The 20934-nt window shown below is 35.3% G+C and overlaps 1 protein-coding gene across 1 annotated transcript in view; it reads right to left on the bottom strand.

Annotated features, from left to right (window-relative positions):
- Window positions 1-20934, bottom strand: part of LOC137253159 (uncharacterized) — a 317974-nt gene that overhangs the window by 62797 nt on the left and 234243 nt on the right. Inside the window, exon 21 of the mRNA XM_067789611.1 lies at window positions 18819-18932. Within this exon, the coding sequence (XP_067645712.1) occupies window positions 18819-18932 (114 nt within the window). The remainder of the gene's footprint in view (window positions 1-18818; window positions 18933-20934) is intronic.

The raw sequence follows: 20934 nt of genomic DNA, 5'->3' as shown, positions 1-20934 counted from the left end.
TGAGCTCGAATCGAACCTGTAATTATTAATGATAAAAAAAATGTATACATTGGATAGTGATCGAGATATTTGGAGAACTTTAAAAAGTCCATTTACAACATGTGGAATCTTGCGAGCGCTATTTGAGTAAATTACCGTAAATCGTTTTTGCTAGGCGATTCAGGGACCGTGGAAATTCAAAAAATAGTTCAAGCTTGGAAATTTGTTTCGAGTTTTAAGCAACTTCCCGATAACCCATTGACCTGAAACACTGAGCATAGCTTTGAGCTCTATTGTAATATTTTGCATAGGAATTGCATTTATAACATGTGGAATCTTGCGACCGCTACTTGAGTAACTTTCCTTAGAGCTAGATTCTTGAAACTAGAAACATACTTCTAAAGTTAATGACAATGCAATAAGAGCGAAAAAAATTTCATTAGGTGAAAACTCAAAATTATGATCCGAACATGGAAATTTTGCTTTTGAGTTTTAAAGAACTTCGGGATAACCTTGAGACTTCAAACTTTGAAAGAAACTTTGTGCTCTTTTAGGTTAAAATATTCTCTTAATCTCACCCAATCTAATTGGAATTGCTACGGAGCAAGCTTCGAGGGATGCGCGATTTTTAACTAGTTCATTCGCTTTTTTATTTCTATATATTCCCATATGCTCTGGAACCCAAAATACATGTATGATTCTCGCTATTCCGATTCTTACCAAGAATTGCTTTCACTCACACTTTTATATGCGAGGTTATTGGCTCATTTGCTGATTGGTTGCCAATATAAAAGTTGAAACGGCTGCAGTTTAAGCTATTTTCTTCCAGTATTTCTACTGCTTTAGCTACGGCTACCACTTCCGCCTGGAAAGTGATACAGTTGTACCTGGCAGTTTGTTGGATGTGTTTTAGGGCGGGTCGATTTAAAAATCGCTCATTGCTCTGTGAAAATCGTATTCTAGGAATCAAAATAAGAAACTTTGCCGAAGAAACCATACCTCTAAAACGAATTCTGATGTCTCCCCCTTTGGGTCGAACTTTTGGGTAGGGGCAATTTCAAGTCTACCTGCTGTGTCTTGTAGTGGCTTAAAAAAAAAAACACAAGCAATTTTACGACATGCAAATGCATCACAGTGATGCCTTGGTTTTAAAAGGGGGTTGTAAAAACGCTAATTTCTAATAATTTTTTTTAATTTCTTTTCTATTACTAAGTTAAATTCATTTTTTCATTTACATATGTTCTGACTAAATAAATTTCTAAAGAGAAAAATAAACTCAAAAAAGAAAAAACATAGGCATTTCAAAGTGGGATTTTTCAAAATTTACCCCTACGACCCAAAGGGGGGGACATCAGAATTCGTTTTAGAGGTATGGTTCCTTCGGCAAAGTTTCTTATTTTGATCCCTAGATTATGATTTTCACAGAGCAATGGGCGATTTTTTTGCCTCCCCACAAATCGACCCGGCCTAAAGTGTTTGTTTCCGGATCAGCGCGGTATACAGCAGACCCTACTCCTTCCATCACTTTGGAATCATCTGTGTATACGTGTATCGCCTCGTCCTCGTATTTGGCTAACTAAAAGTTTAGATTTTAACGGTCAACGCAAACACGAAACACAGATATTTCTCAAAACAAAATTTTAATACTTCAAGTTAAAGTAGCGATATGCAAATAACAAAAGGTAAATTCCTGCGTACAAAAACTACTTAAATTAAATTTATTTTAGGCTTTAAATTTAAGATGCTAAAAAGTTACACAAAGCACAATAAATTTAAATGGAAAATATTTTGATAAGTAAACAAGAAGATTTTAGTATATTTAATATTAAAACTTGAGCATTTGTTTTGCATAAATACATAAATCTCCATTTCTAAGTGTACGTATTTATGTAAGTATATGCTAACCAAGTTAAACGCCTACAATGCTATGCCTCATCAGCCTGGCTAAATTTTTGTACACTCAGGCACAATGTTTTCAAATGTATGTATATACATGCAAATATATGTCAGCTTGGGCATATTCCGAATCTGGTACACTCCACACTTTGCTCTTAAAAGTAAAAGTTTATGTGAATGCCCCTTCTGTTATCAGCAGACCAGTGTCTAGACATTACTCGTTTTATCTACATAATTTTTTATTTTTGATACTCAGCTGAGCAGAGCTCACAGAGTGTATTAACTTTGTTCGCATAACGGTAATCCGTAACGGCATAAACTAATCGAGATAGATATAGCCTTCTATATATCAAAATGATCTGGGTGAAAAAAGAAATTCATTTAGCCATGTCCGTCCGTCCGTCTGTAAACACGATAACTTGAGTAAACTTTGGGGTATCTTGATGAAATTTGGTATTTGGCTTCCTGGGCGCTCATCTCAGATCGCTATTTAAAATTAACGAAATCGGACTACAACCACGCCCACTTTTTCGATATCGAAAATTTCGAAAAACCGAAAAAGTGCGATAGTTCATTACCAAAGTAGGATAAAGCAATGAAACTTGGTAGGTGCGTTGACCTTATGACCCAAAATAGAAAATTAGAAAAAGTTTGGACAATGGGCGTGGCACCGCCCAGTTTTAAAAGAAGGTAATTTAAAAGTTTTGCAACCTGTAATTTGGCAGTCGTTGAAGATATCATGATGAAATTAGGTAGGCACGTTACTCCTATTACTATATGTGTGCTAAATAAAAATTGGCGAAATCGGATGACGAACACGCCCACTTAAAAAAAAAATTTTTTTAACAAAAATTTAATATCTTTACAGTATAAAAGTAAATTATGTCAACATTCGACTCCAGTAATGATATGGTGCAACAAAATACAAAGATAAAAGAAAATTTCAAAATGGGCGTAACTCCGCCCTTTTTCATTTGATTCGTCTAGAATACTTTTAATGCCATAAGTCGAACAAAAATTTACCAATCCTTGTGAAATTTGGTAGGGACATAGATTCTATGACGATAACTGTTTTCTGTGAAAATGGGTGGAATCGGTTGAAGCTACGCCCAGTTTTTATACAGAGTCGACCGTCCTTCCGCTCGGCCGTTAACACGATAACTTGGGCAAAAACGATATATAAACTTAGTTCACGTACTTATCTGAAGTCACTCTATTTTCGTATCAAATATGGCTGAAATCCGACTATGGCCACGACCACTTTTCCGATATCGCAAATTTCGAAAAATGAAAAAATGCCATAATTCTGTACCAAATATGAAAAAAGGGGATGAAACATGGTAATTGGATTGGTTTTTTGACGCAAAATATAACTTTAGAAAAAACTTTGTAAAATGGGTGTGACACCTACCATATTAAGTAGAAGAAAATGAGAAAGTTTTGCAGGGCGAAATCAAAAGCCCTTGGAATCTTGGCAGGAATACTTTTCGTGGTATGACATATATAAATAAATTAGCGGTACCCGACAGAAGATGTTCTGGGTCACCCTGGTCCACATTTTGGTCGATATCTCGAAAACGCCTTCACATATACAACTAAGGGCTACTCCCTTTTAAAACCCTCATTAATACTTTTAATTTGATACCCATATCGTACAAACATATTCTAGAGTCACCCCTGGTCCACCGTTATTGCGATATCTCGAAAAGGCGCCCACCTATAGAACTAAGGCCCACTACGTTTTAAATAATCATTAACGCCTTTCATTTGATACACATGTCATACAAACACATTCCAGGCTTACCCTAGGTTCATTTTGCTAAATGGTGATTTTCCCTTATTTTGTCTCCAAAGCTCTCAGCTGAGTATGTAATTTTCGGTTACACCCGAACTTAGCTTTCCTTAGTTGTTTTTTTTTTATTAAGCTATTAATATCTTCTGTATTTAATTACGAAAGTTATATACGTGATGTTGCTCAAACTCATGTACATACATATGAACATACGAGCATGTAATTGCATGTCCAGCAAACCTTCGGGGTCATTAAAGAGTAAAAAATGAGTTCACTTAAACGTAAACAATAAATGCATATCTGTTCTTTCATTGGTCGTTCGATAAAAGCCCAATTTAGGTTTTCTTGATGATCATGTATGTATGTGTTCCCAAAAGAAAGAGCAAACTTTTCGTATATTTTTCCAAGTTTTGTGCGGGTAAGCCTACATTGGGCGCAATTCTTGGGAGTTTGTTAAATTCTTCTTTTTATAATAAACTAACCGAGGCCGTAGGTTAAATAAAACACAATGCTTAAAATTGCATTGTTTTTTAATTTGTCGATATTTCGGCTTCAATCTGAAGCCATCTGCAGGAATATGTGATACTGCTTAAAGGCCGCGATCGATCTTTAAGCTCATAAAATTAACACAACATAAACGTATAAGGCTTTAAAAATACCACTACAAGCGTTTTTTATACAATCTAGCTGCAGATCAAGTGAAATGTGCAGCGACCAAATTTTGTCAGCATTAAGTTAACATATTTTGCTGCAAAAAATGATATCAGATGTTATTTGGACTCCACCTCGTTTTTTGTTTCTGGAACATGGTGCCCTAATGTACACAGCACAGGTTGTTTTTAAGCTTATAGCATACAGTTTTTACCATAAAAGTGGTTCTTACCAAAATTGGTTGTGGACGTGTATTAGTGAGAGCTAGAACATGAGCATTAAGCTGGGTCGATTTATTAACTTATATCGCGACATCAATTTTTCGATAGGTTTTGGGCTAAGGAAAAAAAGTTCCACTAAGCATACCCAAAAAAATAATTTTCGAGCCTACAAAATTTGAGTTTTTTTACTTTTTTTCTTTTGATTTTTAAGGTTTTTTTCATGACCTACTTAAACAATTTTTATTTGATTTTAAAATTTTCATGTATACCCTGTCCGACTCAAACTTGTCCGCTAAAAACTTTGGCGATAACAGTTTTTTGAAAAAAAGAAATATTTTTTGGGTTTTGAGGAGTGTTTTGGTGAACAAATTAATTTTTCGCCACTTTTTTTTTAATTGTTTCTTCAGAAACGTGCTAAAGTGTTGCCCATGAAAACGAATTTGTCTCATAGTTCCTATCCCACTTAAAATTATGCGATAAAAACGTTGGCATTAAGAGTTTTAAAAAACGATTTTTTTTGGTTTTTGGAACTTGTTTTGGTCGAAATCGATTTTTTTCATTTTCAAGGCTCCAAATAATTTTTATGTATATGTTTCCGTTAGACCCACCAATAAGTCCGTCTGTCCGTCCGTCCGTCTGTCCGTTTGTTTGAACGCAAACTAGTCCCTCAATGTTTGAGATATCTTGATAAAATTTGGTAAGCAGGCATATTTTGATGAGGGATTTGACATTTGTCGGAATCGACCGGATCGGCCCACTATAGCATACAATCGATTGTTCAATAAGAGGGTTTTGCCATTTCTGCCTCATTTTAACAGCTACCAACATCAAATTTTACCACAAGCTTACGTATTGGGCATAGATGGTTGCCTGAAAAATCGTCAATCGTTCCCCATCAAAATATGCCTGCTTACCAAATTTCATCAAGATATCTCAAAAATTGAGGGACTAGTTTGCGTTCAAACAAACGGACAGACGGACGGACGGACGGACGGACAGAAGGACATGGCTAAATCAACTTAGCTCGTCCCTTGATCATTTTGGTATACTTATTGGTGGGTCTAACGGAAATTTATACATAAAAAATGATTTGGAGCCTTGAAAATTAAAAAAATCGATTTCGACCAAAACAAGTCCCAAAAACCAAAAAAAAATTGTTTTGAAATTGTTAATGCCAACGTTTTTATCGCATAATTTTAAGCGGGATAGGAACTATGAGACAAATTCATTTTCATCGGCAACACTTTTGCACGTTTCTGAAGAAACCCTTAAAAAAAATGGCAAACAAATAAATTTTTTCACCAAAACACTCCTCAAAACCCAAAAAAAAATTTTTGTTTGTCAAAAAACTGTTATCGCCAAAGTTTTCAGCGGACAATTTTGAGTCAGACAGGGTATACATGAAAATTTTAAAATCAAATGAAAATTGTTTAAGTAGGTCATGAAAAAAACTTTAAAAATCAAAGAAAAAAAGTCAAAAAGCTCAAACTTTGCAGGCTCGAAAATTATTTTTTGGGTATGCTTAGTGGACTTTTTTTCCTGAGCCCAAAAGCTATTGAAAAATCGATGGAGCGATATGGGTTAACTTTCGTCTATGCAAATCAACCCAGCTTAATGAGCATGCCAGCAGAAAATTTAAGTTAAAGTGACAATGTACATACACAGTTTTATCAAACTTTTTGGAAAATTTGATTTTTTATTCAAATACTAGCAGACCCGGAAGACGTTGTTCTGACCTAAATTTGGCCTATCTGCATACATTTTAATAAGCTTTTTCCGTCTAACTCTGCCCTACCCCTTTACACTTTTTCCTAATCTTTTTATTCACTCCTCCCTCCGTCTTTTTCGCTTCATCTCCATCTTCGTCACATTCTATCTCTTTCTTAGTCTCCTTCTCTGTTTTCTCTTATTGCCACTCCGAGTCTCAGTCTCAGTCCCAGTCCTAGTCCTAATCCCAGTCACAGTCCCTTTCTGGTATACTTCCCGGAAAAAAGCATCGCAAATACTAATATAGGCAAATTTATATACGAAATTTCAGGCAAATCGAATAGGACGTATACAAATAGGTATATGGGTATTATTAATTCTTGTCTTTATTTCGGCTTCGCATGCATATTTATTAGTTTTGCCAGGTTGAAGCGACAAATCGAATATCACAATGAACTTTAGCCACTCAGCGGTGTAAAACTTACTCTGTATTATAGCACACATCAACAACTTCAATTTGATAGCCATAATATAAAAACACATTCTAGGTGTATTCAGGTCCATGTTTTGGCCTATATATCGAGACCGTAGTCACCCAGCGGTGTAAAACTTACTCTGTACTAAAGCATACATCAACAACTTCAAGTGATTCCAATAATATAAAACAAATTCTCGGTGTATCCGGGTCCACGTTTTGGGCTATATTTCGAGACCCTAGCCTCCCAGTTGTATGAAAATTATCCTGTACTATAGCAATCATCAACAGCTTTCATTTGATATGCATATTGTATAAGCACATTCTAGGGGTACCCGGGTCCACGTTTTGGGCTATATCTCGAGACCCTAGCCTCCCAGTTTTATGAAAATTATCCTGTACTATAGCGCTCATCAACCGCTTTCATTTGACATCCATATTGTATAAACACGTTCTAGGGGTATCCGGGTCCACGTTTTGGCCTATATCTCGAGACCCTAGTCACCCAGGGGTACGAAAATTATCTTGTACTATAGCACTTATCAACAGCTTTCATTTGATATCCATATTGTGTAAACACATTCTAGGGGTACCCGGGTCCACGTTTTGATCTCAAGACCCTTAGACACGTAGCGAAAAAAGGTAGACGTTGGCCGATTCTCAGACCCACCCAATATGCTCACAAAATTTCATGAGAATCGGTTCAGGCGTTTCGGAGGAGTTCAGCCTCTAAAACCGTGACAGAAGAATTTTATATATTAGATATGTATATTGAAACATTGCCAAGTCCTTAATTTATCAAGTTGTAGTCTTTTCGAATGGTAACCGATATTATTTTAAGTAAATGCGCATAAAACTTAGATTATCAAAGCGGCTTGACAGGCGAAATAGCGCAAAAATAGTGGCCATCAGTCACTTAAAACATCATATCTCCCAAACTAATACGGGTGCCACAATCAGAAAAGTGCAGCATATTTAAGAATATGTAGCTGCAAAAAAAACACAAAGATTCTTTCCAGTTAATTATTTGACTATTTTGCTAAGTTACGTTAAAGATTCTTTTGTATTTTTGCAGAGCAAAAGCTGTATTTTTTTTTTTTTTTTGCTCAAAAACAAAGTGAGTTCCGAATGAAACTGCTGAAACTTTTGTTAAATTAATTAAAAAAAAAACCTATATTTATTATCTATAACACATCTAAAAAGGTAAAAGTCCACCCTTAACATGTTTAGACCATGAGTTAATTACGGAATGGTCGTCTTAACAGTTGCTTTTCTTCATCATAATATTTCCCATAGGGAATCCTTACATTTGTGCGACAGCCGTGCGCAGTGTTTACTCATTGCTGTCTCGCTATCGACGGAACGATAGAGAGTTAAAGCCCCGATACATAAGCAAATTTTCATATAGAAGACATGGAAAAGTAGCCAACTCTCAAAGTTGGTTGCAAGCAAATCACAAGAAGAAGAATTTGACATTTGCTTTGCTAATAGTATTTTCACACAGACGGCTTATTGAATAATAATGGCAGTTTTCTACATTAAGACGCTTATTGAGCTCAATCTTCCCTACAAAATTCGAATCTATAATTATTTCATTAGTAGCTAATCGAATGCCTAATGAAGTCAAAAGCACAATGCAACTCTGTTGGCCGCGTTCCGCTTCTTAGTTTTTGGTGTGTTCAGTGCTTAAAAATGTCATTTGTCAAAGTAAATGTCATTGTCTGCATGGCGGAACGATACAAGGTGGCCGCATCGAACAGCTGATCATAAACTTTTTTATTTGATTTGATACATCAACTACCGGCGCAGTACGATTTTGACATTTTTCCATCGAATTCACAAGTACATGGAATTTTTTTGTTTGTAGGTATGTCACCATGCTGCCACCTTGTATCGTTCCGCCATGATTGTCTGTCATATAGCATTGTCATTTTATTCGCTTGACATTTCATCCTTCATACTAATCGAGCAGTTACTTCTGTGTGAAAGCAAAAAATTTACGATTTCATTAGAAGGTGAAATGAGATCATTAAGTTTCTGTGTGAAAACAGTATAAGGGTGCTGGCACACTATTAACATTTTTCGCAATTAAAAACTGCAATATAACAAATGAATGGGCAAGGCTATATAAACTACAATTGCCAAGTCTGAAGTTCCTTCATATTAATAAAGGCAACATCTTGGTTGATTGTAGCGATGTTACTGGAATGGAAAAGCTTGTGTTAAACGCATCTATATGAAAATCTTCATTGTGCCGCGGCCTTTAGAATATGTGTGAAGTAAGTCCGGCTCAATTCAATTATTGTCGCCGAGCACATTGAAAATAAGCGAGATGCGCACATTTTTCAATTCCTACAGTTTGACTTATTTTTGTAAAGTAAAATTGGTAAAGTCTTTTTATATCAATAAACTTATAATTTATACAATGATATCGGCCGGTTTAATGCAAAACTGGAACAGGATATGATTTTTGATTCATTCCTTTGTAACTTTAACATGCCATTCTAAGGCCAGGTTTTTCAGTAGTTGGTTAGGCTAAGCTTAAACTAAGTTTGCTTAAACTCTAGTCAAATTTAAACTCTGAGCAGTTTTTCAGTCACAGTTTAAGGCCGCGTTTGGGGTACGCTTTTTGTACGGCAACACTGTTTTTTTTTAATATAGGTAATTTGTAGATACGGAAGCGGTTGGATTTTGTTTACCCAACAAACATGGACAAAAAATTCTCCAGCCTTAGAGAAATATATATCTAGTTCCAGAGCTGATATCCAACATCACGCTGTACTTATTCTTAAACCAGATAGTTATCAAGTTGTCATCCAACTTCATTCTCCTATCACTATCCAACCTTTGAAAAATTTTGTAAAATATATAGTTCTCGAGCTGAACTCCAAAGTTATTCTCAAATTATTTTCCGACCTTTGAGAGATTTTGCGAAATGCACAGCTTTCATATGTACATATATCCAATACATTTCTCCAGTTTATATCCTACTATGGATATCGAGTTGAGGTGCATAGAAAAAAATCTTCCCCGAGGTGGTACCACCAAAGCCAACAGCTGTTTTTTGTGAGAATAAGCTTCGTTCGGTATTCCAGTTTTCTGTTGATTTTGGTAATTTTGCAGGTTTTTCTGTTCGCATACACGGCTCTCCAGCAAAAAATGAAGAAAAAGAGAGAGTAAAGTGACATTTCATTTTGCTGGGAGCTGCAATTTTCTGTTGGTAAGATTTCTGCCAACAGAAATTTACAAGCGGAAATACAGCTGATCAAAAAACTACTGGTTGTAATTTACGCAAATTGCGAAATTTAATCAAGTATTGCAGCCGGAAAATAAAGCATGGAAAAGTTGAATGTTAATGAAAATAATTAGGGCGAACATATGGAAGAATTGGTGCCTGGGGAACACTTAACTTCTTAATTGTTTGACCTTTCCATTTTTTCAACTTTTTATAATTTTTTGTACCGCCAAATAATTCATCAGCTGTTCGCAAATTGTGATAGTTTTTGATGGATTTCTGTTCGCGTAGTTTTTACATATTTTTCTCTATGAGAGGAAACAGTTGATAGTTGAGTGGATTTTGGCTGTTTTGTAAGTTTCTGTTGGAAAAATACGCGAACAAAGCTATAAACACCTGGCTGATAGCAGTAAAGAAGCGCTATTAATTAAAAATAGGTTATACATATTTTAATTTATTGAAAATACTGTAGCATTGCAATCTTACATTTGAGTCCAGTGGGAGAACCACACGTAAATATAAGTTAGGATCTATATATTTTTAACTTAAGTAATGGCATTTTTTGCTTTATAAAAAATTTCAAGTTTTGCTCAGAACGTAAAGTTGAGTCCTGTTTCGAAACAACTGTTGCCTTCTTATCAACATGAGATGTAGTGGCACTTAAGCCCAAATGCGTGTTGGGTATATTCGACGTCGTTTCCAACAAACGCAAATAATTGATAGTTTAACTAGAGTTTAACACTGTCAGATCGGCCGCTTAAGCTCAGCTTAGACTTCAGTTAAATTGGACTGAAAAACTGCAGAATAAGTTTCAGCGTAGTTTAACTCACAAACTGCGTTGAACTTGTACTGAAAAACCGGGCCTAAATCAGTTAATATTTTCTATCATTAAACGTTCATAGATTTTTGGTGCTTCGTGTTTTTCTAATATCAACAGTTTTAACCTTTTTGGATACTTCTTGTGGTTTTCATTTTTTTTTACTAAGTTTCTTTCTGATATATGATATGTTATTTTTTACATGTATATACATATGCACTTAAACTTTAGATCGATTTCTAAATGCATAGCTTTATAGAAACCCTTATACTGTTTTCACACAGAAACTTAATGATCTCATTTCACCTTCTAATGAAATCGTAAATTTTTGCTTTCACACAGAAGTAACTGCTCGATTAGTATGAAGGATGAAATGTCAAGCGAATTAAATGACAATGCTATATGACAGACAATCATGGCGGAACGATACAAGGTGGCAGCATGGTGACATACCTACAAACAAAAAAAATTCCATGTACTTGTAAATTCGATGGACAAATGTCACAATCGTACTGCGCCGGAAGTTGATGTATCAAATCAAATAAAAAAGGTTATAATCAGCTGTTCGATGCGGCACCCACTTTACGTTGACAAACAAAATTTTTAAGCACTGAACACACCAAAAACTAAGAAGCGGAAGGCTGCCAACAGAGTTGCATTGTGCTTTTGACTTCATTAGGCATTCGATTAGCTACTAATGAAATAATTATAGATTCGAATTTTGTAGGGAAGATTGAGGTCAATAAGCGTCTTAATGTAGAAAACTGCCTTTACTATTAAATAAGCCGTCTGTGTGAAAACAGTATTACGCAAGAAATAAGTACTGCTAAATTTCAGTATGCATTATGCGCAGTTGCAACTAAAGTCTGTCTCTACATTTTATCTCTACACTGTTCTTCACATCCCTGACCATAAAGTGCGTATGTCCACTATTTTCACAACCAATTAAATTATAGGTTACATACTATGACCAAAGGAGGTGCGTGTCTCCGCTTATAAGCACAACCCGTTTTGCAGCGAGTTATTTAACCACTGCCGCCGGTCTTCAATAATTGCCGCTACAACGGTCTCCTAAACATTATCTACATATGTGATGATAAGCGCTTTTTACTTGCAAATGTAGATTTATATAAGTGCATGTAGAAAAAAAACACGAATATTGTTTCATTTTTATGTCCCTTTCTTCGGCGGCCACCGTGGTGTGATGGTAGCGTGCTCCGCCTATCACACCGTATGCCCTGGGTTCACACCCCGGGCAAAGCAACATCAAAATTTTATAAATTAGGTTTTTCAATTTGAAGAAAATTTTTCTAAGCGGGAGTGTTTGGAAAGCGCTCCGGGTGTATTTCTGCCATGAAAATATGTCTGTGAAAACTCATCTGCATTGCAGATGCCGTTCGGAGTCGGCATAAACATGTAGATCCCATCCGGCCAATTTGTAAGGAAAATCAGGAGAAGTAAGACGCAAATTTGGAGAGAAGCTCGGCCTTAGATCTCTTCTTTTTTTTATGTCCCTTTCTTCCATTACATTTTTTATCCTGAAAACAATTTTTTCCTTGTTTTGGAAAAATATTACGCTTACAAATATTAATAGTACTCTATTATTTATTACTTCTAAATTCATCTTGTACCATTTTGGCGACTTTCCAATGCAAATATTTATATTTACTTAGAGACCCGTACACTGTTGTTGTTGTTGTTGTAGCAGTGCTTCGCCCCATCCAATGGGTGCGTCACAAACTGTCATCAATATCCTCTAACGGGAGTCCAAGGAAACTTGCAGTTTCAGAGATGGTTGGTGTCATGTGGGGACACATTGCAAGCGGAACATTCATTTTGTATGTCGGGGTTGATTGTGGATAGGTAAGGGTTTAACCTGTTACAATATCCAGATCGAAGTTGAGCTAGAGTAGCTCACGTTTCCCTGGGGAGTATGCGTTCCTCTTCCGCAAACTTTGGGTGCTGTTCCTTGAGTACTGGATTCACCGGGCAATTCCTGGCATAAAGACCTGTACACTCTTGCTTTTCAATTCGCAATACAGAGAAAAACCGCAAGAGACCACAGTCTCTAACGATGCTTTATCCCCAATGATCCGACACATGCTTGGAGAAATAATAAATTGAGGAGTTGCGTGCAAAAAGGGACCAAGAGATCAATAGGAAGAAGATTTTATACCCACCCTAAATATATTGTTTAAATCTCTGAAACTGACTCAGTGACGTCCCAAAATGTGAAGCTCTATGCCAGTTTTTTGGTTTGTTCTTAAAGAAAAAAAATTTATGTGAAGAAGTAGGGCTTACAAAAATTACATTAATATACCACTGTTGCTTCTATGTTGGTTATATGCAAAAACGTAACATCAATCCTAATTTTGCCTTTTTGTGAAAAATGGGTTTTGTCAAATTATAAATTGAAAAGATTATGTATGAAACTAGATGACCCTGCAGACGTTGTCCTGCACTAAATTTGGCCTATCTGCATACATTTTAATAAGCTTTATCCGTCTGACCCTGCCCCCCCCCCCCCTCTTCAATTTTTCATAATCCTTTTATTCACTCCTCCTGCCGTCTTTTTCGCTTCATCTATCTCCATCTTCGTCTCATTCTATCTCTTTCTCAATCTCCTTCTATCTTTTATCTTCTCTCAATTCCTTCTCATTCTTCTGCATCCCTTATTACCTGTCCCAGAGGGTGATATGTATTTTATTCCAGTCCCACTCCGAGTCTCAATACCAGTCCTAGTCCTAATCCCAGTCCCAGTCTGTCTCTGGATAATATATTACTCTGTACTAAAGCACTCATCAACAGCTTTCATTCGATATCCATATTCTATAAACACATTCTACGGGTACTCGGGTCCACGTTTCGTCCTATATCTCGAGAACCTGTACGCCGATCGCAACCAAACCTATGTAGTAACCACAGCATGAGGTTTACTCAACTTGTGTAAAAGTTTGAGCAAAATCGACCGACGCATCTGTTCAAACACCGGCGACCAACTAACTTACATTTTAGCCTTTCTTTTTATATATATATATTTTTATTTTTCACACTTCACTATAATATTAAAACAAAATGCAGATTTTGGTTGCTTTTGAAATTCGGCTTAAAAATTGCACATGGAACAACTAAAGACTCTCCTGAATTAAAAAAATGTCATAGTACCTCTAAATCGTGGGCCCCCTCAGAAACCCCCACCCACCCTGGTGATGTGCTATACTTGATATCATTCGCTATAATATTTTTTATAAGCACGTTGTTTAATTAAACACCAACCAATTACACGAAAGTATATCCGCACCCCTGAAAATGTGAGTGCCGGCGCGTATACGTAACATTTTATTTTAACGTATAAACAAATAAAAAAATTTGTAATAAAATAATATTACGACCATAAACTGAGATATAACCTATCCTATGTTTCAAGTTATATCAAACTACACACGAGGTGCAAAACAAATTCAAAATCGGTTCAGTAAATTAGGAGTCCATCGCGGCCAAAGATTAGTGACACGTGATTTTTATATATTAAGATATACTGTATGTTTAGAAAATATTTCAAATAATACAATAACAAAGTTGCTATATCACTCGAATGTAAAAACACGATAATCTCAAAACGTTGTTTTCACAAAAGGTTTATTTTTTGCACGCTACTCCTCAATTTTAGTTATTGTACTGCGCAGAATTCTTTATGACGCAATTCGGACTCATTTACGAGACTTCGAAGCCCGATATTTATTGCTTGAAAACCAGTCTAATAACCTTTATAGAATTTTTGTGTAATACAAAAAGTATGTTTCATACGCAAGTATGTACGTAATTTTAACAAAAAGTTAAGCTCATGCACTTTTCTTTGATAAGAAATAACCTCGTTACATTGGCAAAGTTTTGTTTAGCTTCTAAATTTGCCAAGCTAATAACATGAATAGTAATATTGATTATAATGTTGGACTTAATACAGATTTATCATATAACTATAAGAAAGAAAAGTTTTGTTTGGTTTCTTGTCTTTTTTTTTTTGTCATCAACTGGTCGGCGCTACACGTGCCTCGAAATAATTAGCAAAAAAGCAGGAGAATCTTTGTGATAAGTTTTTCCATGGAAAATAATCTGTTTTGATAATCATTGTAATAATACTAATGTCATTGGTAAATTTGAACACTGAAGTACATGGGATGATAAAGGGGAACTAAAGCAAAGTTATGAATCCTGCCGATACTCAAAATAATATACCCAACTGTAGGCTCCTCAAATCGTTTTTAAACATAGATCTGATATACCGTGTTTTTTAATTACAAACAAAACAAAACTGCAGTATGGTTGAAAAAAGCTATCCTCTGTCTGTTTTATCCGTTTTTAGACCGAGTTTACAAACACATATTTTTGTTGCTCATTATCAGCAATTTCTCTTTTAGTGTGGTTCATTCTATTAACACACGGCAACTCTCTTTATGCAACTTTTTACAATGTCCTTTACATTTTTTTCTAAACAATTTTTTATTCATTCAAAAATTCGAAATATTAAAAGTCTAATTTGTTAAAAATAAAACATATCTGCGCATAACACATTTAAGGCCCCATTACTGATACTTAGCATAGACTTGACTTGATTTGGCGTAAACTTGGCAACTTAGCCTTGATTATACTCCACTTAGCGCACACAATCTGGCATCATAATCAATAAATGTCAATTTGTATGACAAAATATTAAAATGAAATGGAAACAAACAAATCGCATCTCAAAATGTAAAAGTCATTTAGAACTTACAAAGAAAATCAAAATTCAACAGACTTCTAAGTCAAGTTAAGTGTTGCTAAGTTTTGAGTAATCAGTAACATGCATTGTTCATTTAACAGAACTGTAAGTGACAGTTCTCAAGCCAAGTCAAGTCTATGCTAAATATCAGTAATGGGGACTTTAAGCTAATTTTTTGCATTAAATTGCTTAAAATTTATGATTTTCACATTACTGCTGATAAAATCAGTTTCCTTAGAACTATTTTCGGAAAGGCGAGATGAATTTGTTGATACAACGCCATAACTTCCTTCTCATCGCTTCCGTCTTTGTCGCAAGCCTGCGTTTTGAAAAAAACGGACTGCTTTGCTGTCCGCGCTGTTATAACATGCACCGCAATCTTTATACCTTGTGCTCTTTTTCATACTCCTACCTTCAATGATCTAAACGGAATTTTAAGTGGATTCAAGTGCACTAAAAAGCTTTATAACCTTACAGCCTCCGTAACCCAATTATCAACCTAACCTACCCAAGGGAAATCCTGTTACAAATATGAAAGTATCATACAAATATTAAGCTGGCTAGGTTCCGACAACACTATGTTCCTCATGCAACTAGAAGTGGGATTGCCTAGAAGGTGCTTGTACCTTATTGATGCATGTTCCCGGAACGTACTGGATCTATGTTCGGGAAATAATCATAAACATCGATAACACTCCCTAAAACCTTCGGAGAGTGTCTTTATCGCTACAACAACAATAACATGGGCATGTAAGTTTCGAAATATTATAAGTGTACACGTATCCTATTGTTCTTGGTGTGTTCTTATAGCAAAAGATGGTGTTTTTGAAAAAAAATTTGAAAGTATTCAGATTTTTTCCTTTTTGAAATTATAATAGTCCGCTTCTATAAGAGAGAACTGTCAAATTCAATCACACATTGTTAAATGCACTTTGAATTCCGATATCATTCATATGTCATTATCTGAGTTCATAGCCGTGTTTTTTTTTTTTTACATGTATAATAATATACATTTGTGGGCTACATACATTGTATATACATCTACATTTGCGGGTAAAAAAAACTTTTATCGTCAATTAGATAATTTTAGGAGATCCATGAAGAGACCCAGATGAAGTAAAGTCAGACCTAGCTATTTATAATATGGACAGAATGGACAAAACGCAAACTTTCATAATTCGGATTGTAGTATAAGGAAGCTTCAGAACATACGATATCGTCGTAAAAATCAGGCAAAGTGTAAAACCGACTAAGCCCAACACTTGTTTTATTCAATTGACTAGAATGAAAAACCTACATGAACCTAAGCCATGAACTAAATTTGGTTCCAGATAACCCCAAAAGTTCAGCTCTCAATAAGCAGCTTATGATTGTCATGTAACACTTCTGAGACAGCTGCAGAAAATTAATCTCCTAAAGCAGTCTGATTAATTACGTTTCTCAGGACTTTTACAAAACCTCCTCAGGCATGAATGGCTTCTGAAAGGGCATATTATCACACAAGTATAAAACTGTTGGGAGCAAAATAGTACACTGAAAGAAAAAGACTGGTAATATCAACCGAAATGCGGGTCAATTCAACCGAAATTTCTGTCAATTTTTATCCATCGCAACAACATGTTGAATCAACTGCGCACAAAATGTTGATTCGTAAATGACCGTTTTAGTAGTCAAATGAACAAAAAAGTTGTTGCGGCAGCTTTGTATGAAAGTACCTATGTTGCCATATAAATAAGTAAGCGCGATAACCTCCGAAGAGATTTTAGGCCGAACTTCTCTTCCAATTTGCGTCGTGCTCTTTATTTTATGCCGACTCATGGCAGAAATACACTCGGGGTGCTCGCCGAACACTGCCGAGGGGCGAACCCGCTTAGAAAATTTTTCTTGTAATTTAAAAAGCGTGTTTCTAAAATTTTGATGTTGCTTTGCCCGGGGCGTGAACCCATGGTCTTCGGTGTGGTAGGCGGAGCACGCTACCATCACACCACGGCGGCCGCCATATAAATACGTAGATATGTGAATACATAAATACCCATGCTTGCTAAATATACATACATATGAATATAGAAATTAAAATAGTAGTCACAAAACTGATCCTCAATTATTACAGTGCAACTGTAAGTGCTCAGCTCATTCTCAATTTCTTCTCTCGCATGTAGTTGCCACACTTGATTGTTTCGAAGAAAACTTGTATAAATGTTTGACATAACATTTTAAATAGTGAACTTGTAAGTTATAGAAAAGTAAAGTATCAAATCGCAGGAAGGTAATTCACCACTGGAGTAACTTTACATGTAATTCGGCAAGTTTAATTTTGGTAACACTTTAAGTTGAAACGATTCCAAAACAACTCAAACTTTTATTTTGTCAGAAACACTAACATTAAAAAAGGATGTGCTTTTCTTATGTTATTAAATTCGTTCGCGTGAGTGAAAATTCGTAAAAACTTGAACAAATGTTACTAACATTGGAAATATCCTGTTCGTTCAAGCAAAACTTTTGCAACAAGAGGGCGCAATTTTGCATTTCGCTTGGACGAGAAGTTACAAAATTGTACCCGATAAATAGGTGTTCCGGTATCTCATAACTTTTTGCACAGTAAATTCAAAACAGGGTTTTCTCGTTTTGTATTGATAACTGAAAAACTAGTTTTTTGTTGTTTTCCCACTTTGTGTGCTTTTTCGATTTGATGATTTTCTTATTTTGGTGCTTTTTTTTAACAAGTGGCACCATCGCCGTAAGCACAAAGTTGAGAGCGCAGTGAGCGTAAAATTCTCTTTGAAATTTGCTCATGTATTGACAGTTGATCGCCGTTGAAATTACCTGTAAGATGTGTTGTGTTAAAAGAAAAATCAGTTAGATCGATTAGGAATCTGTCAATTTTAAAAAATTTTGTTAACTTAAGAGCGACAATTTCTATTCTGTTGAAATGACTAAACAAATTTGTTCGTTTGACAAAGAACTCGGTGGAATTAACCATAATTCTATCAATTTCGCCGAATCTCCCTTAAGTCAAGAACAACAGAACCGATTTGTTGATTTTACTAGCACCATTTCTTTCAGTGTAGCTGCGTAGAAAAGGAATGATTTGAGTTCATAACAATGTTGATGTATTGCGTGAATACGTGTAAAAGCTAGCTTTTGATAAGTCCACAGAAAAAATTTGATAAAAACAAAACAATGCTTTTAACGTATTTAAACGGAAACTGAGACACCTTCATACAAGACACCTGCATAGGAGAAAGACACTTTCATCTAAATAAAATTCAATATTCATTCAACTTACCATTGTTAGGATAGTTGTCAAGGCAATCAGCGTAATGGTTAAAAAGGCAAAGCATTGTGCTAATACTCGATTTCTATGAATTCGTATTGAGAGTCTTTTGATGCCAATCGGTAGCTGAAAAAAAAACACAAAAAGCACTAAAATACCAAAAACAAGCACTTTGAACAGATTGTAGCTGAGAGAGTTATTTGTTATGCGCGTCCATACATTGGCAAATGTACATATATATACACACATGCATACATGCGAAAATCTTTGCGAAAGAATACCCTGCAAAAAATCGGGCGATAAATCCCTAAAGATATTGGTCTCGGTTTGATCTCTTTTGCCTACATTTGGGCATAACTGACCCCTTTTAATCCCTTTCGGGCTCAGTTGGGATTAGTCAGTTTGAAATCCATGTAGCCCATTTAAGGAAATATTAAAAAAAAGGCGAAATTAGTAAAATAAAAAAGGATTACAGGTGACTGCTTTGAATTATATAAGAAAAATGCGAACTTAAATTACTATTATTATTATTATTTATTTATTATTACGGCGTTTTAAGCCTAAAACTTGGATTATTACAAATTATAAGTACATTTTTATAATAATAATTGATTTCTAGAATTTGGGGTGTCGGAATGCATGAGATTCCGATCAGCACAGGAGCTGGTGGTCCCAAGGGACGAGTCTTGGAGTCGTCTCATTGGGAGGTTGGAAGGAACGTGTTCTCAATCCTGCCCTACTCCAAGACGTATGATTACAAAGTTTTATTATTTATGCTGTCGGAATGCATTTGATTCCGGTCAACCAACCCAAAAGCTAACAGCTCAGCAGAATGAGCCACTCTTATCGGGCGGTTGGAAAGGACGTGTTTCCAATCCTCCCTGTACCAGCTTTTATGTAAACATAATTAATTATAATATATTATTGTTTCATTATTTTTGTTGGAATAGACGTTATTCTCATGAACACTCCAACTGTTTGTCTGGGACGATATTTTCATGAACTCTTTCCCAATTTGATTGCGAGCGATATATGTATTTGACCTGATACATAAGGTTCCTCTGTGTCTGCTTGGATTGCCATGTACGCTCAAGGATCAGTAACATGACATACAGATACAAAATATTGTATCTTATTGGAAGGGTTTTGCAATATTCTAATAAACTTTTTTTGAAGGTGTTTAAGTTTTCACAATTTCTAACATGATTAGGTAATTCATTAAAACATTTCAGGCCTTTGTAAAATATATTTTGCTTGTCCATCTCTGTTTTGAAAAGAGGTAATCTAAAATTATCATTTTCCTTGATTATGTAAGAGTGGGTTTCATTCACATAAACAAATTTTTCACTTAGGTAGGCTGGTAATTTACTCTGCTTGATATAAAATAAAAATTTCATACTATGGTAAAATATCAACTGTTTCACACTCAACCAGTTTAGTGCATCGATCATACTCTTTATGGAAGTGTCGTACCTCATTTTCAATATAGATCTCATAGCTTTGTTTTGCATAATTTGTAACCTGTCTACTTGTGTTTCATTGGCAATAAAGAATATTGTAGGGCAATATAAGAAGTGCGGTTCTATGATGGATCTATAAAGTTTCAACTTATATTTCTTACTAATAAGTTTACACGATCTCTTCCAAAATCCAATTTGTTTGCCCATTTTGGCAACAATATAATCAATATGATCTGTAAACCTCAGTTTATTGTTAATCAGGATCCCTAAGTACTTAAATATTTTGACATCCTCAATGCTCGTATTCATTATTTTTAGATCTGAATAAATAAAACCATGAACTTAGTTTTGTTAACGTTAAGCTTGAGTTTATTAATGCAAAGCCATCTATACAATGAGTCCAAATCTTCTTGCATTTTGCTCCTTGCTATTGAAATGTGCGTTTCATTTACTTCAAGTAGTGTTGATGAGGATTGGTGCTAATACCGACCCTTGTGGTAAGCCTATGTCCACTTGTGCCTCGTATGAGACTACTGACTCGATGCTGGTTCTTTGTTTCCGGTCTGATAAGAAGCCTCTAAACCACTGCAATACATTTTCCCTAATACCAATTTTTTCTAGTTTATCGAGCATTATATTCCTATCAATTGTTTCGAACGCTCTTTTCA

The sequence above is a fragment of the Eurosta solidaginis genome, chromosome 5 (assembly GCF_040869045.1).
Source record: "Eurosta solidaginis isolate ZX-2024a chromosome 5, ASM4086904v1, whole genome shotgun sequence".
In the NCBI taxonomy this organism is placed as follows: domain Eukaryota; kingdom Metazoa; phylum Arthropoda; class Insecta; order Diptera; family Tephritidae; genus Eurosta; species Eurosta solidaginis.
This window is presented reverse-complemented; position numbering and strand designations above follow the sequence as displayed.